At 40.3% G+C, this 26,629-nt stretch overlaps 1 protein-coding gene across 8 annotated transcripts in view; it reads right to left on the bottom strand.

Moving 5' to 3' along the window:
• The window catches only part of FGFR2 (fibroblast growth factor receptor 2), a 98,295-nt gene extending 73,021 nt beyond the window's left edge, over positions 1–25,274 (bottom strand). For 4 of the 8 annotated variants that reach the window (XM_019555689.1, XM_019555691.1, XM_019555690.1 and 1 more), the window contains exons 1-3: positions 25,021–25,274; positions 7,157–7,423; positions 6,499–6,573 (exon numbers count right to left, since the gene is read on the bottom strand). In XM_019555689.1, the coding sequence (XP_019411234.1) occupies positions 6,499–6,573; positions 7,157–7,423; positions 25,021–25,195 (517 nt within the window). In that variant the 5' untranslated portion in view covers positions 25,196–25,274. The remainder of the gene's footprint in view (positions 1–6,498; positions 6,574–7,156; positions 7,424–25,020) is intronic. The other 4 variants (XM_019555693.1, XM_019555695.1, XM_019555696.1 and 1 more) reach the window with 1 other exon arrangement.
• Positions 25,275–26,629: the final 1,355 nt, after the last annotated feature.

The following is a 26,629-nucleotide window of genomic DNA, read 5'->3' as shown; positions in this document are numbered from 1 at the left end:
CGGCTCCCCCTGCAAAAGAAAACATTCCAGCAGGCCATAAAATGATGCTAAAAAACGATAAGTGATTTTTTTGTTTTAGCCCAAAGAAGCAATTAGTGTTAAAATTAATGAACTAGAAAAGCAAAGCAAATGCACACATGTAGCCAAAACATAAAAATCGGGTAACTTATAAATATTTAAAATTAAACTGCAACAAGAAATTGTTAAATGATCCAAAGTAAATAGGGATGCAGTGGAAAGCTTCAATCTTTTCTAAAAATCAGGGTTACGCTAACTGAACAAAGTCTCCTTCAACAAAATGAAATGGGAGGGAAAGGAATTAACTGCATCTAGCAAAAAAAAAAAAAAAAAAAAAAAAGGCACTAACAAAATCAAACACAGAGTTACATGAAAGTGGGAATACCTAAAAAGAATATTATACATATTCCATAAGGCAGTGCAACATAACCAAGCAAATATGGTCATTGGGCCTAATCTAGGAGCCCAGCAAACTGAAAATGCACAAGTGATCCAACTGCTCAGCCACCTAAGCATATCCCTAAGCAATTAATAGGGATATTCTCCCTATTAATTGCAGAGCACCAACTCAGCAGCAGTATCATAACCAAAGGAGGGAAAGCAGGGCAGCAGCCCCAGGCAACACCTTGGTGAGGAGATGCAAAAGCAGCCATTGCTGTTGATTGCATGATCATGCCCCACAGCTGCCCTGGGCACAGAGCTCCATCCCTGTACCCTTGCCATCAGCTTCGCAGCTCACGCGTGCAATGGTCATGTCCATGGCATGCACTGACTCAGGCATACAATGCGAGCGTAGGACCAACTGGCTGGTGATGGCCACAGGACCCCCATATCTGTATTCCTCATGATCCCCTCCAGATTGCCATGAAGGAAGTTTCAAAGCTTTTCCTCGTATAGGACCAAAACCATCTGCAGAACACTTCCCCCAGGGACTTCGGAACCAATACTGACAGGATCCAAACTTCAGTTGGGAAAACAAAGTCCCTAAAACAAAGCCTGATTGTCAATATTTTTTAAGAGAGTAGTAGGTGAAGCATCTCATATTAAAATGATGAGCCTTGATTTTTCACCGGGCTGGGGGAGGCAGCAATATTTCCAGACTTGTGGCATCCATCTTCATTTTGTGATTTCTTGAAATCAAAGAAAAAACATGGTGGTTTGTCTGTTTTAACTCCTCAAGCTGTAAAAGCATCATGAGTGGGTTTTTTGGCTTAGGGTTGGTTTGCTTGTTTGTTTTTAACCAGCTCTGCTGAACCAAAGAATCCATGGGCTCCTCTTCCAAGTTATACCAATCGCATACCATCTCTATTAACAAGACATTTGAAAATGCATAGCCCTATGGTTCATCTATTGAAAGCTCAGAGTACTATCACAGCATAAGCACTGGGTGCCCTAGTGAAAATTACTGATTGCTTTTAAAACTCTCATTAGTGAAAAAAAAATCCCACTGACCTTTCTGCATTTGACTGCCAACACATTACACTTAATCAGGCAAATCCTATACACGCAAAATGGAAATAAATAAAACAACAAGCCAAAGGACCATTTTGCTAGAGCATTTTCACATTCCAGCTTTAAAGAAAAAAGGACCCAACAAATAGGAGTACAAGAGACATGCTACAGTGAAGTTTGGCTGCAGACCACCTCTAGCTGGTGACAGTCAGCGTCTTCAGTGATCACATCAAAATAGCCCAAGTTCTCTAGTACAATTGCATCTGAGATTTAAATGAAGACCACGTCTACAAGACATCCAATTTTTGATGCTCCCTCATGCAGGTTTCCACTCCATAATCTTTGATTAGTTTGAACCTTTTTATGACTGTTATTGCTCCATAGACAGACAGAGCTTTTCCTTCTGGATATCCTCTGGTGTTTAATAAGGACACTGAAAGGTTTAAATATAGTCTGCTTTAAAGCAAAGGTTTATATGGCCAATATAAAACAACTTAGCTAGACTGAAATGGTTTAAAAGGAGGAGAGGGAGGAAGCAGATGCTCATGGCACTGGTCTTAGATTCGGTTCCTCTCATTGATTTACAATTCAGTCCAATTTAGTAACAGCCTAATAACCCAGCAGCCAATGGCAATTAGTGACCCCAGTCCAGGTCTAAACAGACAGGTGTACATGTCATATGGATGATTATCCCAGGTAGTATTCATGTACTAATCAAGTGTCAAGTTGGGAGCCAGGACATAATTCTGTAAGGTGACAAGAACACTTCAACTCCCATTGTGTCAACGGTGTATTCATCATAATGCGATCAAGCAGAAAATGACAGTGATTACATTTTCAGCATTAGGGATGAATAGCCCTGCATCGCCTAGAGGCATCCCTAAAGAACAAGATGGAGGCAAATCACTAGCACACTACAGAGGAAGGCTGAGCTGCCAAAGCTATTTTGTGAAGGGAGGACTTCATGTTAGGGCAGAATCAACTCACACTTTTCACATGTCCTATCACTTAAACAAAAGCTGGAAGTAATAAAAAGCCATTCAGGATGCTGCCTGGAACAAACTTGTTCCATTGTTTTCTGACAATCAAAATAGAAGGCAGCATATTTTGCTCTGTTCGGTACATGCCATTCACTAAAAAGGGCCTACAGGTCAAAATGATCAAATTGAGTTGCCAAATTTAGGTGCCCAATTCTACACAGTCCCGTAAATGAAGTCAGCCTGATTTTCAAAGCTTTTGAACTCTTAAACCACCCACCAACTATAAATGGAGTTACATGCCCTTTAAAAATTTAGGCTTTTACTGACAAATATAGTCACCTGCCTTAGAAAACTGTGGCCACAAGAAATACATTTGTAACTGAAGAGTCATATATATATAATATTTTAAAAAGAACAACCATTTTAAAACAGTAAATAAAAATATCCCCCCCCCAAAGCTTTGTTTTATTTCTACATATGCAGGGTTAAGAATGCCAAGGTTTAGTTCCCCTAAAAGGCACTGCAGCCATTTCCTGTTTCATCAAATCATAATTAACATGGCAGGCCAGCTGCACTTTATCAGAATTGTTTCATCAACAAGCAACAACCTTTGAAGAGCATGACCTTTTGTTTTCAACAGCAAATGTAAAATGGCCCTAGTTATCATTTTTTACCCTTAATGAACACAGCTGTAATTTATATGCAAATTATCAGTTAAACTATCTTAGATCTACAGCGTTCAAAATGCAGCTCAGGAAATGCACGCAGTTCTTCAGGGTCCACTTGTAATGATAGGGAGGTCAGCAGGTCTGACCAGAGCTCCCCTGCTTCATTTCAGACAGAGTCACGGTCGTGGGATCAACATACTGTGCCTAACGCATACAAGGCACAGGAAAGCCATAATCCTCTGTCCTTCACCGGAGCCAGGAAGGGGAACCTAGAAAACCTAATCCTCTGTAGGGCTACAGGACAGCCAGAGCCAGCCTTAATGGTGCCCTGAGATAACTTGTGTTTTGCAATTTCCCCCCCCCCGCCCCCCGCCCCGATGCTGATGCTGCCCCCCCTCTACTGTCAGCAGTGCTGCTGCAGGCAGGCAGGGGCACAGGGCAAAGTCCAGCGACAAAGCAGAGTGGCATGATGCGCCAGGCAGGAAGCTCGAGGTGGCGGAGTGAGCTGGGCTGAGCACCCCTACTCCTGCCTGCGGTGAGGCAGGAAAGCCCATTGCTGTGAGCACGGCCTTCCCGCTGACAAAGGCGGCCTGGGTGGTTGCACCACATCGCCCAGTCCAAGGATAGGCTCTAAAGGCTCTGCAGGGTCCTGCTCACCCAGCAAGTGCACACTGAATCCAGAAGTTTGGTTTATGGTATGATCCCTTCAAAAGTTTGCATGGAGATCAAGTGCCGGTGGGAAAGCCTCAGGTAGCCTTAACATCTCCGTAACCTAACCAGCATCTCACTCCAAAGGGAAACTTGTTCTAGCCTTCCAACTCCTCAGGCAGCTATCTTCAAACTGCTTTTCAACTCATATTTTCTATCTCAATCACAGCATTTGGGTGCAAGGTAAAAATATTAAAAGGGAACACGGAACAAAGCATAAGGGTTGGAGGATCCCGGGTACACTAGTTTCAGCCCATGTTCAACTTGCTGAAGTTGAAAGGTACCAAACCCTGAATGTAACCTTAGAGTTCACACAGCTCTGATACTGCCAAACTGAGTTGCAGCACTACCACAATCATGCCCTGCATTGGCATCTTTCATTATGTGGCAGGGCTGCTTCACCAGACAAGTTCAGGACCTTTTCTTGACTCAACTCTTTAAGGCAGAGTCCCACTACCTTACAGAAGGGTTGTCTAAGTGGCATCATACAAGGGGTTAATTGTGGCCAGCAGGACTTGTCAGTGCACTTGCTGGAGTTACTTCACCGGTGCAGCTCTGGAAACCAGGGGCAAAAAACACAGCTATCACTACCCCCCTTTATCTCACTGCCTGCTACCAGATTTGGGGGCCTTGATCACTAATGGCAACATAAATCGATGGCAGAGAAAAGTGAGGATGAGATAGGCAGTGGGAGCACTCAACCCCTGGTTTTAGAGCCGTGCCAACAAGCCGCTAGCCTGCAGCTGGAGATAGGTCTCCTGTGTGGAAACCTTGTTAAAAAAAAAAAGAGAGAGAGAGAGAACTCTAGTGCTGGCTTGTCTGTCTGACTGAGGATGCCATCCCCCCGTACTTTAAAAAGTTTCTGCTTTTTTACCCTCCGCTCCCATGTTAAGAGTTTTTGATATGAAAAGCCATCACTGACCGTCCTTTTTGAGCAGGGGGAGTACAAGTGACCCTTGCTAATCTGCACAATCTATCAATGGCAGCCTAAAATCATCACGAGCCTTTCACCCTCCTCTCAGCAAAGATTTATTAGCAGTGGCTTATAACAAAGCCTCATATTACAAGGGCATCACTTGTGTGACAAAAATATACGCCTAGACATTTGTTTTTGCTCTGAAGAGGAGTAAATATGAGTAAGTCGCATGTGTTAAGTAAACAGACAAAGCATGCTATTCTGTGCATTTTCCATTTGCCGGCTCTACCCGTCACCAAAATTCATTTATTCACAGCAATTCTTCCCCAGCTTTAGTGCAGATTGAAAGGCTGCACTGTACTTACTAACTCAGCAATATTAGTGTGTGAATAAATAAATAAATAAATAAATAAATAAGAGGACATGGGTGTCCTTCTAAAGAGACAACAAGGAATTCTGCCCTCATGCATCGTTTTAAGAATAAAGAGGTTTTCCCAAGTACTGCATAGATGTGTTTTTAAAGGCAATGTCCCTTTTCCAAACTTGCCAATTATTTTTGCCACCACATTCCTTTGTCAAGGCAGCATTACAGCTGCTTAATCTCAGCCCCTTCAAGCTGCACCTGTGAATCAGACTGAGTTAATCACACTAACAGATGGCAGGGGCCAAACAGTCAGCTAAGAACTTATATCATTTTAAATAGCATCTAATGTTTCACAGCTTCAGAATAGAGGCAGTTATATACGGCAGTATCTAACTAGTACAGTTGAAATAACCCTGGTAGTTAATCACCTGAATGAATACTCCAACTACGTAGAATATATGCCAACCAAGAACTAATTACAAGCAGTCTGAAGAATGAATGTAGCACTTAACTGTTACACTTTCTAGGTATATGACACCTGCAATGTAATGACCATTATATTTCATATTAGTTTACTGAGTGCCTTATATCACTTGACTCTATAAAGTAGAAGTAATGACACACTACCAGTAATCCACAGGGATTTGATCATTTTACCATGAAACCAATAAGTAACTAATACATGCTTTACCGTTTTCTTTCTAGTGACTTCTCCAGTTAGACCCTATTAATATTTCTATAAATAGTCTAAAGGGAATGAAGTTTAATGTCCATATAGGTTTAGGATTCTTAACTTGCTTTCACCTTAATTAACTACCATAAATATATCAGTTTTTCTTTGGATTGCTAATCAGCCAGAGTGCATTCTTTGGGACCAAATCTTCAAGTCCTTAGTAGGCAGAAGTCTTATTGTCTCCCATTGTCTACAGTCTCCAATGGGATTTTTTTAAACTGAGTAACAACTGCAGGATTTGACTAATTAAAGCTCAGTTAAAAACAAAAAAGTTCCAAACCACCATTAACTAACTCATTTTCAGTCTGATTTTTTTTCTTTAATAGATGTCAAAACAGATGCAGAAGCAGGAAGTTAGACAGATGACAGGTTAAAAGCCCATATCACAAAAAGGACTTAAGCATAGAAAGAAATAAAACTACTGAAAAGTTAAATGAGCAAGACAGAACAGACTAGTAAACTGGGTATAGAAAAGTATCAGTTTATTAATTGATTTTTGTATTTCAGAGTCATGAAACAGAGAAAGTGGTAGAAAAGTTATTGTTATTTGATGTGACATGCATATAACAGCCAAGAAGCAAAAGGAGCAATGCAAAGAGTTAGAAGGTATTTTGTATATGAATCCCACTAGTCAGCTCCAGCAGTGGCCTGTTACTTACTCCTCTGGTTGTTGTCATTCATAAAGTCCTCAGAGGCATCATTGTCATCTTCATCATCCCCAGATGATAGAGCATCTGCACAAAGATGAATAAACCTTTTAATGCATTTTATAGGAATAAGCACTAGTTTTCTAGATTTTAGACCACTAAACAGGGTCCATTTTGATTAGATTTAACAAAAGCTACTAAAAGGGGTTAATGATTCTGAACTGTTATAGAGGTTTCAAAGCCAGTTTGCTAATTCCAGAAAAAATCTATTTCTCCCTAGCTCCAATTCTTCTCTTTAACAGGTCCAATCAGATATAATGGTCTCACAGGGTAACAACACAGCCCCATGCAAAGCTATCAGTACCAATGGGTGCATAGTTCTAGGAGACATTTATAAATATCTCCCAACATGAAAAATCTGAATATATACAAAAATGGGCTTTTTTATCATCACAGTGTATATTTCTATTTAGCCATAAAATACATGATTACATCTTCAGCTGGTGTAAAGCATTTGCAGATTTACTCTAGTTCAGAATCTGAAGGGGAAACATGAATCAACACCATGAAAGGCAAGTTATGACAGAGGATCGTTTTATGCAGCACTTTCTGTACTCAAAAATGCTACCACATGCAAGACGTTGCTACTGCTTGCATTTAGCTCACTCACCTGTAACATTTACAATGAAGTACAGAGAATCACTTTCTAAGGTCCTAACAGCTGTACAAGAGTAGAGGCCCGAATCTTTTGGTGTAGTATCTTTAATTTGCAAATATTCCCCAATAATCATTGTTCTATTGTCAGGCCCCAATGGGACCCCATCTTTAGTCCAACTGATCATGATGGCATCTTTCAACTGACAGCGCAACTCAAGTGGTTCTCCTGGAAGTGTTGAATATACATCTGGCTGAGAGATTTGGTATTTGGTTGGTGGCTCTGCAAAGGTGGAAGGAAGGAGGAAACAGAAGGAAGAGAAAAGAAAGAGAATTTCCAACAAAAGTCAGTGAAGGCCCCTTTTATCCATAGAAATAATTTTAAAAATCTATATACTATTACCAGATTCTCCCAGCAACTTGCCTCATAAAACTGAAAACTTGAAAATATGGAACAGTTTTTATTTGCAAGACGTTAACCACAAAGGTGACCCGCACCAAAGCAGTACTGGCCCTTCCTCTTTTCACTGATGTAGCTATGTGCTTACCAAAAGACATAGATAGCACAGGCAATTGGTTCCTACTACTAGGTGAAACAATCTAAGATAGGCAGATGAATGAAATCGAGTCAGAGACTCTGAAGATCTCAAAAAAACTGGGGGGGAGGGGCAGCTCCAAGCTAATTTACCTTTCACGTATGCAATTTAAATGAACAGATATTTTCTCCCATAAAAATTCATTTAAGGGGAAGGGGGAAAATACAAAAAACACAGAAACCTAAACTGGATTAAATGGGTTTGTTATACTCAATATAAAACACTTTACTTTTCTCTGGCCCTTCTGTACCCTTTTCAAAGCCTCCACTTTTGTCTTCTGTGCTGCCAGCTCTCTGCTCCAACGCACAGTCCTCTCTTCCATTAAATTTGTTCTCTCAACCTTTTATTTTATATAGTCTCTAAGCAGAATATAAGCCCAGTAACACTGAATGAAGCTATCAAGCTCAAGATGTACACAAGTTCAAAATGATGCAGCTCGTCCATCAGTTTGCTTACTGAAAAAGACCACTCAAGAATCTTAATAGCAATTTGCCTCAGAAAAAAACTGCTTTAAAACTGTAATTTCTCCATAGCTGCTATGGTCAAAAAGAGGAGAAACCCACAAAGAAGTCTGTGAATCTCTCTCAGCTCCCTCAGTGACTTCTCGCACTTGGAACCGACTCCTTTTTCAGCAACAAATGCAGCAGAGATTAAAAACCCACAAAGTCCTAAGCCCTCAGCAGCAGCAAGGAGGACTCGATATCGAGCTGGGCTCCACTGAGATTTTTCCTGAAGATGTCATGGTCCCCTGTCTCCTATCCTTCTTTTATTTTTCCTTTCCCAAAAATGGAGTCGGAAGTAAAAGAAGGGACACAGCCTGAACAAATTTTCTTGAAGAGTCCTGAGGCAGATGCCCTCATCCTCAAGACACAGCATTTTCCTTGTGCATCCAAGTCTTCTCTAGAAGAGGCTAATACAAAATTTGAACTGGTCAATGATGGAGACTTGCTGCATTGGCACTCTGCCAAAACAAGCATTGGTAAAACAACCAGACACGGTTCTGCATTTAAATATCATACTATACCAGGGGTGGGCAAAATGCGGCCCACCAGGCCATTCTATCTGGCCTGCAGGGCCCCTAAAAAATTTAGAAAGTTAATGTTAATCTGCCCTGGGCTGCCTGTCATGCAGCCCTCGATGGCTTGCTGAAACTCAGTAAGCAGCCCTCTGCCCAAAATAATTGCCTGCCCCATAGTATACCAAAAGACTTAAAGCCTACGGGTCATAATTCTTCTCTCCCTTACATATATTTTAGAGAGGTGTAAATCCATGGATTTCCATGGGGAGTTTGCCTGAACTAAGGACAAAAGGGTCCACTGGACTTTCCTCCATGAAAGCAAGCCCAACATCCTTCACAATTTTTTCCGAGCACAAAATGTTCCTCACCACAACTTTGCCTCCACTTTTGGCACTCCCATAACAAGATTTTTGTAAAATAAAATGCAGCTTAGTTTAGTACAGAGTTTTCTAGGCAAGACCTTTGAGATAGCATTTTTAGAAACATTAACAATTCATAAAATCACAGAGTACTATTCTGATTTTGAATTTGGAGTTGTTCTGTGTGCCAGATATTATGGTTAAAAAATCTCTTGATGGAGCACAAGTTATTTCTCCATGTGTTTTATATCAATAAAGGGTTAATATAAGAAAATAAATACCACCACCTGCATCTAAAAGCCTCACGCCCTTTCCCAAAAAAAGAAAATGTGTAAAATTTAAAAACCAACAGTAAACCCGTATACTTTAAAGGATTCAAAGAGTTTGCTGTGAAGGCCCCGCTGCACAGTACTAGCAGGAATAAATTTCTTTTACAGTTTATTCTGTGCCAACAATTCACAGAGGTCTTTAAAACTGACTTTATATACATTTTTAAAATACCAGCATGGGTGAAGATAGCTTTCTTCAACCTCCCTTCCCTTCATTAAATGGGGCTTTTACTTACTAGCCCCAAAATCGAACGGACAGAAATTTCTGGATCCAGTAGATTGCTCATGCTGTGATCAAAGATAAACCATATTTGGAATCCATCCCTAGCTATGGTCCTTTTGCAATTACTAACGTAAAATATAGATGGAATCTGTCAACACAAAAATAAAAGTCCAATTTTAACAACAGCTTTAAAAGGAAAATGACTAGTAAACCAAGGAAATAACAGACTGCTCAAATATTGAGCTGGACCTTATGCATTTCTCTCTTATTATGAATATCATCTGCAGAAAGATAACAGCATCGAGGGTTGTCATGAAATAATAAAGTAATGTTTGGAAATAGTGAGTTATTTCAGGTAAGGCCTTGTGTTGCCAAACTAGAATATAGCAGCACTTAAGACTGTCACTTTTTATAACGTTTGCCTATAAACTTTTCCAATGTGAGTTTTGAAATAGTGCCCAAATACAAACAGAGAACAGGTGGGATATCGAAGCATTATCCTGTCCAAGAGTTTCACAGCAAAAGGTCTGCAAGTTTAAACTGTTAAAGGTTCCAGCCAACCTCTAAGCTACCTTACTTGACCAAATTAACCCCTCCCCAGCACTCAGCACCCAGTCAATAAACATTTTTACATTCAGATGAGATTGATGGCCAAGAAAATAGAGCCAAAAGTTGCACTCACACAATGTTGCCCAACCTAGTTAAAGTGAGCCCTTCAGCTCACATTGTGGCTTTTCCCCAAATCCCACCCAATGCGAATTTGTGAGGCAGATGAGGCTGCTCATATACCTGGTTTGTCCCGTGCCTCTTTGATGGCATTTGCTTCAACTGTAGCCTTTTGTTTCTCCACACATAAGAGTTGCTTCAAAGTATTAGATATTAGGGGTCCCAGGCAGGGTTATGGGGGGCAAGGCAGGGCCACAAACCATTGCCCTCACACAAAACAAGCCAAATTTGCAAATGGTGATATAGCAGCTATGTTTCTCTCCCCCCCTGGAGCAGCAAGCCTTACGAACTCCCTCCTCCACAGCTCTGCATCTTTGAGGCCAAATTTGGTCTGTAACAGCAAGTTTGCTAATTGCCCATTTACTGTAACCAGCTTGGCAAGGCAGACACGGTTATGTCAGTATTTCTCTCCTAGTCAGGGTCTTGCGTCAGACTTACCACTACCATATCAGGGCAGCTCCAGAGGTGCATTAAGCGATGTGACAAACATGTCTTTTTGCTTTAAAAAATGTGTGTGTTCAGTTCTGTTAACATTTTTAATTCTTGAACAAATTCCCTTCTCCCGTACATTAGCACAAACCGTCTACCCTTAGTTACAACAGTATTTGATGCCAGAGATGAAAGCAATGTCTTCATTTAAGCATATTTATGATTTCAGAGGTGGAGGTACTGTACAACACTGCCTTGCAAAACTGGGCCTGTCAAGAGATAAACATTAAACAGACAGACTGGGGTTTCTCCTTCATCTCACTCAGTCTGTCAGCATAGTTTATGCCAGTGGTTTGCAACCTTTTTTGGCTCAACGCACCTCTCAGAAAATGCCAGCTCTTAGTTTTCATTTGTTCACATAGTCAAAAATGTGGGTGGGATTAGATTAAAATAAGAGCTTGTGCTTAATTTAGTTTTTAAGTGAAAAAGGAAACCTATCAGAGCTGCAACTCTTAATTATTTCCTATTTTTATGGCCACAGACCCCATCATGCCCACTTCTTCATCAGAAACTGATACATATTTTTGTGCAAGAGGAAGTTCTGGCATAAGGCTATTTATATTAAAATTCTGCTATTAAAATTATGTAATTCATTTTTTAAAAATGTAAAAATACATAGCTATCCTACTGTGGCAAAGAACTCCAAAAGACAACAGGTCAGAATGTTTTTCACACTATGTGAAATCTCTGGGTTTATCTTGTAAATCGTGTTTACCCACCTACCAGTATTTACATTGCACAGCACCCTTGAAAGGATCTCAAGGCACCCCAGGGTACCACAGCAAGCTATTTCACTGGCTTACACCATCCAACCATCCAGAAGAGAGAGTAAATAGAAACCCTCTTTGCTTAAGAGCCAAATGGCCAGACGTGAGGACTGTGAACGTTTCTAAAGTTTTATTTTACATAACTGTAAGACACTTGACTATATTCCTAGTGTGTTTCTATTTAAGGATACCATTTTTAAAAGATCAACATTTTTTCTTAATTTATTTTCACAAATTGAGAATAATGCTAATATTAATGAAAAGATGGATGTCTTAAGACTGTAGGCACCTCAGATACTAAATTACAGAGCCAAATAGCTAACACCTAACCTCAACAAAAATATCCACAAGACTCAGAAAAAAACATTTCTCCCAAAAGGCTTCTCTCTCTCCAAACAACTAGGCTATGTACACAATCAAGAAGTCTGAGGCTGAATCGATTCAATCTTCACGGGTTAGTTTAAGCTGTGCAGATTGAACCCATAAGCAAGTGAACAGACATTCAGTTTTGATTCTGGAAATGCAACCACATGCCTGCAGTGGCCCAGGCCAGAAGCTACAGGGTGCTAGAGCACGCCTCCCTGCTCAGCTGGAGCTTGGGCCACGCATAGCCAACCTACCCCTGTGGGGGCAGGGGGGAGGGTGCTGTGGGGCACCAACTGACAGCCACTATTGATAAAAGAGTTTGGGTGCCATATCCTGCCATCCACCCAGGAAAGTAACATTTACCACGGTGGCCACTGCTGAATCTACCAACCTGATGGGCTGATTTCCAGCATGACCCAACTGTGTCCTGTCAAAACATGCCCCGTCATGGCTTAAAGTAGAAAATTCGACATCCAAAAGGAACGGTCACAGAAGAAACAGGGCATTTCCAATCATTGCTGCCTTCTGATCATCCAGCATAACCCAGGGACCCACCTGCACCTTAGACTTCAAACACAGGTCATAAGGAGTGAACAGACCCCTGGTAAAGAGAAGGAAGATTGGGCATATTACATTCCGTTACTTTCCCCAAAACTACCAGAATCCTTTCAGCTTTATCTATTGAATTTCAACCATCTACTCCTCATTTATATCCCAGTCTCTTCCAAATGCCCCATCAGGCATAACTAAGATGCCTCCTGCTGTTCTGATTCAATACTTCACATCTCAATCCCTTATAAGCATCGTCTGGGAACACAAACACCTCTCTGCCGTCAAGAGCGCACACCATTATTTTCTCTACAAATATTAAATCATCAGAAGATTATCCTTTTTTTAAATGTTTGCCAAAGAAACAGCAACAAAGAATGGAAACTGCACTTAACTACAATAATTACAGGCAGAAAAGCCTCATAAAGTCGAGTTCTCGCTCAATCTTTTATGGAGGCTGCTGCACAAAATTACACGCGCTGCTGTACTTCAAAACACAGAAACTTTTACAAAGTGTTAGAAGGCAGACTCCCAAATATATTGAAGGATATTTTCCCCTGACATCTTCCTTAATGCTACTGTCCTTATTCTGAAAGGAAGTGTGTACTTCATCTGATGATTTATCAACAGATGAGGTAAGATGAAAACAGTACAATGAGAGAAAAAAAAAATATATATATATATATATAAAAAGAGAGAGAGAGAGAATTATTTTGCCTTACAAGTCAAAATTTGCAGAAGATGATAAATTAACCTATATCCTACACACCCAGAACCTAATGAGTACATAATTTACAGCAACAGCAAATAGTTACAGTATGGGCATACAGGAACATGTCATATTCTACCACATACTACATATATTAACACAGTGGAAAAAAATTAATCTCCTTCAGAAGAAATACTTGCCAATGTCATCATGGGAAAGGGAAAATATTACACTCCTGACTTGTTTTCCTAAGCATCAAAGAATAATTCTGAGGGAATAGTAAAGAGTTCCATCAGTTGAAAGCAGGGAAACTTCACAAAAAATGAATCTATGCAACACTCTCTACCTCAAATAATACTGGCTGGAAAATTGTTATTAATAAAAAAGTGCTAAGGCTGCATTTTCCTGTAGGTAAGTAACTACTCTCAGCAATACTGAATCTTGGCTAGTGGTACCAGGATATGGATCATGCCTGGTAGAACAGAGCGTTTAAACAACCAACTGCAGTTTTTGGAAATGATCTGATAACCAAGTACCCTTATTCATAATGTGTGAGAGTCATGCTTTTGGTCTCACTGGAGGAGGGAAAAAAAAAAAAAAAAAAAAAAAAAAAAAAACCTTTCCCCTGACCAAGGAAACAAAAAGAGCATGCATGGTGACTTCATAGCTCTTTGAAGTATATGGCTAGGGACAGAAGATAGCCATAAACTGATTTAAATTTTCAAAAACTGGCTTAAGATAAACCTGGTTGAATTGATTCAGGTCAAACTGATTTATGGAACTTCTGTCCCAGACCCCTTCCTAGTTCAAGTTAAATCAGAGTCCTCCATCATCCCAGCATGCTTTGCAGTCCTAGGCTGGGCTGGGCTGAACTGTCTGCTTGAGCAGAGTAGGGTTGACCCTGCCTCTCTGTTCCCTAGCTGGAGCAGCGAAGGCTGGCTGACAGCCACTCCCTCCCTGGGGACAAACCTGGCAAGGGCTGCTTCCCCCTTCCCTCTCCAGGCACACCCTGGCTGGGGTCTCTGCAGGTCAAGATACTCAGCATCTTGCCAGGGCCTGGCCATGCCACCCCCCAGGTCAGCTTCCCTCCAGCCTGCGGCTGCTGTGGAACAGAAGGGAGGCTCGCTATAGCGACCCCCAGTTTCTAGCCTAAGCCACTGCAGGCATGTGGCTGCTTTTCTGGAATCAAAAGTGAACATCTATTCATTTGCAAAGATTGAATGAATTCAGGCTCGGGCTTTTTGAATGTCTGTACTTAGCAGGGGTGATGCGTAGGGGATGCACACAGCACTGCACCCCCTCCTGTAGGCTTTGGAAGATGCAGGTTGTGGAAGCAGTGTGGACCAGCAGGTCCTTGGACTTCATAGATCTTCTACTAAGAAATCCTACATACCAGGACTATTACAGGGACTGTTCTGATGGCTGAAAAGCATCTCTTTGGGTATTTGAAGCCCTTTTACTAGTTGGGCAGAGTAGTAGGTTGTTAGCCTCCATGCCGGCAACATACAGCTGGAGACGACAAACAAATTTAAACACATCCATAAAGCAACCCCATAAAAGCTGAACAAAATTTGAAGTTTATTATAGTAGGGCCTTGTACACATTATAAAATGCAACAGTACAAGAGAACCTCATCCCTTCCTACAATCAGGAGTGCAACAATTTGTTTTAAATGAAATGCACGCATCTTGGGAAGAAAGGAAAAGATACACAGAGCAGCCAAACTTCAATTCTTTACTACTCCTACATGGAATGTTTTGTGCATGACCTATAAATGATTTAGCCACCTGCTCCTACTTGTTCACTTGAGAAACACGGTGCAAGAGACATGACTGGGGGGAGCAGGGAAGGGGAGACAGGAAGGGTGGGTCTATTTGGTTTAACATCCAAAATATTATGAAACATCTCAGCCAGCTGACAACACGTTCCAAATTGCAGCTTCATTTTGATCCTCCATTTCCAACTGAAAGACTGACGAAGACACCTCCATCTCCCATTTCATAATATGTATATAAATGGAATTAAGCCTTTCTTCCAGTCTTACTCGAGGCAGTAGTTGGAATCATCGCTATGAAGAGACAATGGGGATAGTTTCCTATTTTATGATTAGACATTGAATGATGTCACGTTAAGTGTCATCTCTGGTCCCACAAGGCCCCTACTCAGGTTGTCTGTTAACAAGACATCTGTGCGTGAGATCTTTTTACATGAATATAGCAATACACTTTATTTTGCAAAGAAAATAGTGCCTAGGCAGAGTAGGATGTCTGGATGAACTGGTAAAAATTATCTCTCTTCAATGCCTTAGGTGGGATTTACACAAATCACTAGAATTGGGTGCCAATAACTTCTTCAGAATCTTTGGAAAACCTTACACTTAAAAACAAACAAACCATGTTACTGTATATTTCTCTACTTAAATGGATGGGATATCCTCTCATTTGAGTCTGTCCCAAATATTTTGAGCAGATCATCATGTTGAAAGTGCATTTAATTAGTAACACTATTTAGTCTACCCAGTCTGACATACTGTTCAAAACCGCTGGGCTAAATTCTGACCTAAATCCAACTCATTCACTTGAATGACATTTCTCCAGATATCAGCGCTAAGTATCAGCTAAAGCCTCTTCACCTGAGCCTTTTCTCTTTTTTAGTCAAAGATGGGTTGAGTCTTCTAAGTATTCACTTTCCCGATACGCCAGCTTCTAGTTAAGTTTAACCACTTTGGTTAATCATGACTAAAACCAAACCATTCTCCCACATTTATATATAACATTATTAGTATACATGCAATACTTAGGGCCCCACACTGCCAAAAACTGTATTAACACACAGCAAGACACAGGCCCTGCTCTAGAGAACATAGAGCCATGTGCTATGTATGGTCAGACCCCCTTTACCTATGCAAAGCCTGACATATTTTGCAGGACTAAGTCTGTGTAGCTCTCAAATAAGACCTAATTTCAGAGTAGTAAGAGTGACACAAAATGGATCCCAGGAGTAGGGAGGACCAGTAGAACAAGATGAGCATTTACCTAGGCTAGTTATCTGCACAACCTGATTGTCCAGAATCATGCAAAAACCACAAGTGTTTCTTTAACATAAATAAATATCAATCATTTCTTATTCCAGCAATGTCTCCTAGAAGGCTAGAAATATAAATGGAAAACTGCTCCAGTTTTTCTGAGCTGCTAATGAAAGAAGCTGTGTATATCACCTGCACATACAAAAGAAGGGTCTGTACTTCAGTGATGAGTGAAGATCATCAAATACTTGTGTAACCTACCAATGGGCACACTGGTGATCCAGAACCTAAGCAAGAAGATTTTTCCCTACTTTTTAACCAGAACTGTGTTCAAGAGCTGCTCAAAATATAAGCATAGATGTAAAAGGATTTCTCAAAATGATCCCAGTGGCCTCAAGCAGCATTAAAGTATCATTAAGCACCATAAATTAAATTGCTTTCCTTTAATTAAGCATTGCAATGTGGACACTGAATAAGAAAATCACAAACAAGCACAAGTCCCATATCAGTACAAGGTCCTTCTTTCTGCTGCCTTTCCACCAACCTTCCACTAGCAAAACAGAAACTTCTGTCCATCATTTTATAGACAATATAATCAAATTGGTTTTCTCTGTATCACAAAAATTTACCATGTAAAATACTATAGCAAGGGTAGGCAACCCCTGGCATGGGTGCCAGTGTGGCATGCAAGGGCATTTTCCTTGGCACATGCACTTTGGGGGAGATGGCAGGGAAGGGGCCAGAGCTGCGCTGCCACAACAAGGATTGGGCCCCTCACAGCTCCCTGCCACCCGCTCCTGGCACACCAACTTCTTACAGGCCAAGTTTGCAGGTGTTTTTGGCACTCTGTCCTAAAATGTTGCCGAGCCCTGTACTATAATGTATTTCACTACATACTGTGTCTTAGCAGTCAAGCAAAACCTGTTTCTTTGCCAAAAGTATTTTTGTCTGTTATATGAACATACTGACTTGTCACTGCAAAGTTTCTTACTGAATACTAAGCTAGATGATGAGAAATCATTCAGCAGTCAGAACTGTAGTAAACCACTGGCTTTGGGAAAAGGAAAGAAAAGCATTAATAATTATATGGGGTTTCTGAACACACGTGATGAAGGAAATTAAAGCAGGTCAAATTTCAAACCCCTAGGTTTTCAGGGCTTCCCTAAAGTTTACTAATGGATCTCAATAATCATTTAGAAAAGCAATTAAAATAAAGCGTGATGATGGTTGAAAGATGAATTGCTATAGTCAGTTAGTGTGCCCCACTCAGTGTACCCCTCACAAACATCCCTTAATATAACTAACATTCTGTGGAAGACACTACACAAAAAAGAGCCCATTCCTTTAAATGCTTAATCAATGAGAGTACTATGACATTAGAAGCTATTCCCAGCAAAAACTAGGCCCTAAATTAAGGCTTTTTTTTCCTAAAGGGGTTTAGGAGAAGTGTGGTTAAAATGCAAGTGATGTATTATCATCTCTCACAGTGAAAAATTGACAGGATTCCCCTATTCTTAATGTTAGGCAGCATATAATTTTGCAATTCTCACTTTCTAAATTAAGGCCCTAAGCTGTACAGATATTCAGAAAGCACCTGGTGGAAGAGCTTTATCACACTTTACTTAAAGCACAATAAATTAGAGCAGACATTAGATGTGTGGTGGAAGGAGCTTGAACCCTGCCCATACTGGCCATGGCCAGCAGCTTGGGGGAGCTCTCATATGACACCCAGGAGGCTGCTGGAGTGGCCCCTCCCCATAGTCCTGCCCCCCCAGCAAACTATCAACAGCAGCTGGGGAGGCATGCCACATGGGCCCCCCAGATCGCTGGGTCAGTTCAGACGGACGCTCTTCCGATCTGAGGGGGGTTGAGCCGGGTCCACGCAGCAGTTTCTGGTGTGGGGAAAAGCTGGGCTGGGTTGGGCTAACCCCATGTCAAGAGGCTGGTGCAGGGGTGCAGGGGGAAGAGAGCCCCCTGCTGCACAGACCAAGCCTGGCCTCCCGCCCCCCACCCCAAGACCTGACCCAGCAATCTGAGTGGGGCCTGCATGGCACAGGGGCTCCAATCCCCCACCCCCAACCTCGCCATACAAAGAGGAGTGTTCAAAATGAAGTCAGAACAGAACAGCCTGGCAAGGAGTCTGAGCTGGTGCTCACCCAGAGCAGACGAACACCAGCTGAGGCAGCTTGGCCAAGGTTGCAGTCAAGGGGAATGCAACCTACCTTGACTCACAATGGGATGTGGTACAGACATTCAATAAAGCACTCTAACCTAAAGCACTTTAATTTGATACCACATCCATTCAGGGTTAACTTAGAGTGGGATCTGCCATTTTTTAAGTGCTTTGTGAGCTATGAACGTCTGCTCTGTTACAGCTGTAAAACGCTTTCCGTGTGCACTTAACATGCAATGAGGGTAATATCTGTACCTAATCTTCATGTAATATTCAATGCACAGAATAGTTCAATGGTATGACATATATTTCAACTGAAACAGAGTGGGGTTTTCAGGCAAGCTCAACTCACTGGGTACACATTAGACCGCCATGATGGGATGTGCTGGGTTTGAAACTTGGATCTTTATTTATGCCTTGTCCACATTCAAAGTTTTAACTTCAGAGGAGTTTTAAAAAGCAATTAATACAACTGATGAAAAGATCACATAGGCACTATTAATGATTTTTAATTAGCACATACTTTAAGTATTAGCACCGGAGCCCACTGAATAAGAAGCTTTTCATGGACTTCAATAGATTTAAGGTCACACCTACACTGATTTAGTTTAATGCAGTAAAAAAAATCATAGTTGGCCAAATAAACATACACTTTTCATATGAAACCAAATTGAAAGTTGCTACATGTAGGTTACATAAAGAGTTTATAAACTGATTTTAAAATAATCTCTTTCATTTAACCTACTCCAGCTTTGAATATGGAGACAGTCTAACTTGCCTGAATCGGTGCTGCCTCTTTTGAATAGCTGATCTCACATAGTTAGGGAGATTTACAGCTTCCAATGAAGATTCCCACAACTTAAAACTTGAAGCCTTTCAAAAATTTTTAACTCTTAAAAATCTGTCATTCCCCAGGAGAAAGTTTACTCTCCTAACAATACAGAAAATGTACAGTTAACAATCATCTTCACATCTCCATCTATTTCCAAGCTAAATATTTATTTTAGGAAAATATTAATCTCTATGTGTATTTGCATAAAAAGAAGGAGATCATTCTATTCCTACTGCAGTTGGAAAGCTGGATATAGAAAGCTATTTGTTAAGGGTTACTCTATTTATTATTTCTCTGCTAAAATACCTTGTTGTCTTGTATATACTATAACCTGACACAGATACACCTGTGTAAATATTTTCACAGTAAATGTAAGCAACAAATTTCAGTTTTCATAAGTTTGTTACTTGCCAGTAAAATGTTACTACAGGCTGAAATTTAGTTATAAAAGTTCTCTGCCCAGGAGTAACTATTTTGAAAATTTTGAAAACTGTAAATAATTAGTCTTATTTTCTATTTTAAGACATACAAGGAGTTAAAAAATAGAACTCAACAAGTTTGGGGAAAAAAGAGCCAGAAATTTATATATAAACTGGATTGGAATTTAAAATGTGGCAAAACATCCACAATTGTGTAATTTCTTCTGATATTTTCACACAAGTGAAAAGAGCAGATGTGTTAAAGTTATAATCTCTCTTTATAGCTGATCTTTATAACAGTAATAATAATAAAACGTGCACATATTATATACACCGTTAACAACAGCCTGTAGATTTAAGCCTTGCTCAAGCTAAATGCTTATTGATTCTTAAATCAAATTGATCCCTTATGATCATCCAGATCATCCTATTCCATAACCTCACAGAACTTCACTCACTGGTTCTTTACGCTAGGCTAAAGACTTATGATTGCCCTGAAAAGACATCCAACTATTTTGCTGGACAATTTACTATGTGCCTTCATAATCAGTTCCAGTGGTTAAACCCTCATTGTTAAAACATTTTTCATCCTCATTTCAGCTTAAATTTTTCTAACTTCAGCTTCCAACTCTTTTGAAGCCATGATCAAAAAAACCCATAACTTCTGCTACCAGTTTAAGCCTTCAACTTTAACAAAACCTCAAGGTCCAAAACCTTGACTGCAAATGGCTCAAAATTAGATCAAACCAAAAAGCTTTCATTCTGATAACTACAGCGCCTTCCCTTTTACAAAGAGTGCAAGCCAAATGGGAATACATTGCATTGAACTCCTTCATCGTGACAACTGATGTGAATTTTCTCTTCCTGGTGGACAGCAAAAAAATCTTTGTAGCAGTTCAGGTAAGTTTCTTTGAGTTTTAATACTGCTCAGAGAAGGATTTTACAACTACTGCTTCAAAGATGTAAAAGTGGCAATGAAATAGCAGCTTCAGTGAGACTGCTGGCTTGTTCAATAACCACTTAGTAAAGGAATGTATAGGAATCCCCATCTATTTCCTTTGCTCTATTTTTAGGGGAGCTGAAAGAAGGATTCTGGTGCTTCAAGCCCCCTAGCAATTATAAAATGAGAGTGGGAGTCACAACTAGGTCATGACCAACTGCAAATACATAGCTCACAAGACCTTTCAGGCCAGCGAGCTGGGATTAACAGAACTCTGTCTAGATTGTGTATATGATTGAATTCATGACTAGATTTTGATAATCACGTGACATTAACCTTTAAACACAGCTCTTTGTCCATGGATTATGAAATGTTTTACAAATATTAACGAATTGTCCTCGGTATTTAATTGAACAAGCTTTTTATTTACCTCCCTGAATAGCTGTTACTGAATTAAATATCAAGTGACACTTGTGCATGTGTGTAAATAGCCAGCACCCACTTGAACAGCTTACATAACCTGCTGCTGCTTTTAAAACTAATGAATACACATTTAGGACTAATTTGAAACGGTTGCGTTTTTACAGGGTGCAGCATTAGATTGCCCCTTTCAGAGACCTTAGATTAGATTGGGAGGGGAAAGGGTGCAAGTCTGTGAACGAAGCACAGGACAAAGTAGCAAGCCACTATGTAGAGGGTTCTAGTTAGCCTTCTAGATTTAGCACAGACAAATGGGGCAAGAGAAGGTCAAGTGTGTGTCCAAACTAATTATTCAGTTGACAAAGTAACCCTTCCGTCTACGCATACAGTCAAAGCCCTCCATATTTTAAGGGCTGGCTATAATCAAAGAATTGCATTACAGTGGACATCCAGGGAAAAAAAGACTCCGTCCTATGGTTGAATAAGCACTTACTGAAGACTGCAATAACATAAAAGAGGAAATTATTTTATTCTCCCTTCTCCAAACAGAGTCAAAAATGGAACATCTAGGGCTAGGTATAAATCTGCAGCCTTAAAACTGAGTCTATAAACTCTTCTTCCTGCTACGTCTACTAATGGACAGTTCTTACAGGACAAGTCATGGTAGCAAACCAAACCACTAGCACTATGGGACCCAAGAGATGTTCACTGTTGAGTCCTGGGGATTGAGAGATGAGCTGTAGCTTAGAGCGGCTGCGTTGTTGTAGCCACTCTCGCCCTAGCCCTGCCTCTCCTCCTTCCAAGCCCTGGTGCTGTCTTCAGAATGGGAACAGGGAAGGGAGCCAAGGGAGCTCGTTCTGGGGGTTGCCCAGCCAGCACTGGAGGGTGGGACCTGGAGGGTGGGAGAAATGGATTGGACCCCGTCCCACCCAGCCTCAGGGAAAGGCTCCAATCCACCTGCCCCACCCTCCAATGCTAGTTGGGCAACCCACAGGACGAGCTCCCTCCACTCCCTTCCTCCTCCCCATTCTTAACCCCCAGGCTGACAGACGTTAATGAAGGTGCTCTGCTTTGGAGCACTTTCATCTGAAACCTCATATAGTGAAGGTTCAGACTGTTACTGGACCGGGCATTTTTAAAGAGCTCTATAACTGTGCACAGCCACAGAGCACTTTCAAGGGCCGATCGTGCAACAAACTGTCACATCTGTCAGTGCCCTATGATTCTGCACAATACCACTCTCTAAGTAAGCATAGCACCAAACTTGATACCACAATACACAATGGTTTTCTTACCATACATGTAGTCTCCCGAGTATTTTTAAACACATTTTGCAGTAGCGCCTAATGGCCACAGATCCAATGCTGGTCTCCAGTAAGTCACTTGTTTTACAAATCCAGACTAAGATCAGCATCAAATGACTCAATTTACTTCAAAAAAAGAACAAATACTTGGATGTCTCACACTTATTATACATACTATATATAAACCTATGAAGGTGACTGCTCTACTAGATAAATATTCCCTGCGCTAAAGTAGCTATTTAACCAGGCATTGTACACAACATGTTTGCAAAGGTTCCTAAAGGCATATTTAGCCAAAAAACCAGAATAGCTTCTTTGCAGCCCTCCCAGCCCTTCCTTACTATGCTACCATTAAAAGGTTTTGTTTTACAATTTAAATGAATAAAAAACCATACATCTAAGTGTGTGAGATATCTTAGCTTGTAAAATCTTCAAGGCAGGGATTGTTTTATGTTGTGTAAAGTATCTACAACATTTCTGAGTGCTCTTCAGATTGCAATAAAAGAGCCGTAAAAAAAGAATAAAACACATCAAAACAGCCCACCACCACCCCCCAAAAAGAAAATATCAGGGCTCCTACGTTATGGCAAAGGGGCAGGTCATCAACTTATGTTAATGGTGACCGTTCCACTGACTTCCTCAACTGATATATTCTCCCAGCTCCACTGATTTTGATACATGACACTATGTCCAGCTCTCACCAAATGAGGATCTATCCCTAAAAACGTATTCAGGAAGATATTGGGTCTTAAAAAAAGAAGTCAACTTCTGCTGTGAAGATTTTTTTGGCAGAGAGAGGCTGGGGGAGAAGGAGATGTGGGAGCAGTGATGGAGCCCACTGAGGATGATTGTGTCAAAAACTTGGTGCGTTTCAAGTTTAATAAAATACATAAAGGAGGTTATTTCCCAAATCCTGCAATTCCCTCTATTCTACAACATAAAAACTCTTTATGCCATTAATTTGGAACCCTATTTTCTCTTTGCTGATGATGATTCAGTGCTCTCACATCTGAAACTGTTTCAAGTAACATTTCTGCCCAGGGATGAAGTTTCCCTTTCTATAATTTACACTCCAGCAAGATATAGATTCCATTAATTGGATATTCATTTTGGAGGTGATGTCTTTTCAACTTGTACTTTTAAAAATAATCATGATTATCAAATCGCAGTCAGAAGAATCATTTTTCACTTTCCTGGAGAAAGAATAATATTTATCTTCTCCCTCTACTACTGCCAGTCTGCCTGGCAATACCATAAATACCTTCTGCTTCAACCCTAAAACCAATGAGGCCTTACTGATCTGAAATCAGAATCATTCCTGTTATTGTTAGGCTCTTAAGAAGTCAAACACACACCAGGTGGGCTATTAACAAACAAGTTCATTAAGTAGTGATGAGAATTTGGCTTTTTTTTCCCCCCAACATCCTGACGGTAATATGAGAATAACTTTGCTACTGATAACCTCTACTGAGGACAGACTACAAATATTATAATACTCGATTAACATTTTTCATGAATGGACAGTAGGAAGAGTTCCTTATACCCGAGTAATCAATCCCTTTAGCATCAATAGGAATTTACATGGAAGGGATTCTAGAAATTTGCTAATGAGAAGAACCTATAGCTAGCCATGATCAGCAGAAACCAATATGCTTTCTGTTAACACGTGTAAAGTAAAATCAAACCTGTATTCTTCTATATAAACAGTAAAACAGGTAACAGTCGTATTTCCTATAGAAAGCTTGTAGATTAGAAATGTTCCATGCATAATTATTTTGACAAGATTGTTTTGACAGGGCAATTCCCCACTGAGTTGCTTAGAGGGACAGAGAAGGTGCTGTACTACATAATAAAAACCATCTTTAAAATACAGAAATATATTACAATTAAAAACACCATCTTAAAATGCAATAAATAAAGCAATTTGGTGACATCTGGCTCAAAGATCTTTCTAAAAGTCTGACAGGTTTAGGCTCAAAACATTAGTTCTTAGTAAAACATGTTTTATATAAATCCACAGAAACATTTCCATTAGTTCTCGCATTGATTAGAATTAACTAAGATGCATCTTCATTGCTTAGATACAAACATTGTACTTTAGAAGTTACAACTCAGGCCTGCAATGAGTGTGCTGCAGCTAAAGGCAACAATGGAAGTTTAGCAAAGACCAGTAATATCCAAAATAGGGAGTAATCCTCTAAGAAGAATAATCTTCAGAATTAATGCCAGCAAAAATAATGAAAAATAAATGGCATTTAGAAACAACATTTTAGGTTTAAGTACCTGAAGAACTGTCAAGAGACATAATTAAGGAGATACCTGCTTCTAAAAAGCGTTTGTTTTTTAAAACAGCAATGTTTAACAGCTGCATAGAAATTCAGTATGGTCTTGCACAGTGCAAGAATTTGTTAGCATTATACACGTTGGTGCATAGCTCCAGTGAAGTCATTGAGTTAACTCACCTGCATAAGAGTTGCAAGACATGCAATCACGAGACAATTTAAAATACATGAAATCACTCTAAACTAAACTTGCCAGATGATTTACATTTATCATAGCTATTAAGCTAATCTGACTGTACTTCAGAGCTAGAAAATAAACTCTTCTTGAAGCTGAAACTCGCTTAGGTGACTTACCTTCAGGTTCCAAAGTGGCATCTTCAACAACTAAATTGAATGATGGTCTTGCTAGGGCAAGTCCCGCCATGGTGACCACCACCAGGCAGATAAAGCAAGCCGAATCCCAGCTGACCATCTTTTTAGTGCAAGTTCCTGGTTCTTTTCCATATCTCCATGTGGACTTCAATCCCATCTGAACTCCTCTACAGAAGCATGGACTGAAAGCTGTGCCTTCAGCCTTGATAGCACCTTCTCACTCGGAACTGCTGCTGCTGTGGGGAGAGAGATTTAGCAGCGTCAGTGAAATTATCTTGAACATCAATTGAAAAGCTTCCCAAAACCTGGGCTGGGGAGGGGCAGTTTAACAGCTTCAAAAACACAGGAAAAATGTAAGCGAGCTTCCATCATCACCTGAGGCACAAGCAAATCTCCTTGTTTTCAAAAAAAGCTGTTTCTCAGCACATGTTTAGATAACTATTTTAATCACAGAAAAATATATAGCTTGGTAAGAAAAACAAAGGCGCACACATGTGTGGACACGTTAACTCTTAATGCTGCAAAATACCACGATTTATGCAAATTATATTCTTGCTATTGTTTGAATATTTAGAAGATTTTGCATTGCTTCTCAGACCCTCCCCCAGACAGTTGTGTGGTCAGCTAAGTTTTAAAATAAACCAGTGATTTTTCTACAAAGCACGAAGTTGAGAAATATTGTTTACAGTTAGCTGGGTCTCGTGATTTTATATTATCTGAGGGATTCCAGCTCTCCTGTGTAACAACATTCTTCTACATTAACTTTCCTGCAATTTAAATGTTTGCAGGTCCTGGACGATTAAAAGGGTTCAGCTTTTGCAGCTGCACTTGTTAATTCCACTTTTTTTAGAATATAAAAATCTGAATAAAGACTGCTATAGAATTACATGGCAAGGCATTCTTCCTCAGGTCTCCTTAAAGTTGGAAAAGCTTTTGAATGTACCCCAACTACACAGTTGGTCCAATAAGAAATCCTTACCTCTCTTGCAGTTGCTATCTAGACCGTCACAGGTACATCATCACTCTTACACTACCATAGAACTACACTCCTCCTAGAGATCATCCAGCAACATCAGCTGGCATTTTTATTAGTTTACATGCAAAATCAGATTTACCGCAATCTGTTAAATCAGTGGACATTTTGCAGACCTAGGGGAGGTTTCTTTCACAATGCTTAAAACAAGCTATTTAAAACAATGAAGAAAACACTTTTTAAAGTAATAATGTACTGGGAAAAAGCACGAGTGCCAAAGAAACGTGCAGTTACCACAATGGACTGGGCTATCACTACAATGGCATGTCAGATGTGAATCAAAACACCACCACCGAATGGCTTAGCAACTGGACCAGAAACAATCTTCTTTTCCCCTCAAAAACCAAAAGACCTCAGGGAACGAATAAATCAAGTAAATGCATCAATTATTCTGATCTGTGTGACCTAGTCAATGATTAATCTTAGTTGTATTAAGACCCAGCTGAAACTTCTAAGGCAGTAGTAATGAAGGGAGGAGGAGGAATCTAAAGTTTCTTTCTTATCTTCCTCCTCCTCCTCTTTCTCTCCCCCTTCCCATACCCACATTCCCATTCGGTT

This window comes from Crocodylus porosus, unplaced genomic scaffold (assembly GCF_001723895.1).
Source record: "Crocodylus porosus isolate Cpor-Errol unplaced genomic scaffold, CroPor_comp1, whole genome shotgun sequence".
NCBI classification, from domain to species: Eukaryota; Metazoa; Chordata; order Crocodylia; family Crocodylidae; genus Crocodylus; species Crocodylus porosus.
Note: the sequence above shows the minus strand (reverse complement) of the source record. Positions and strands in the feature narration are given on the sequence as shown.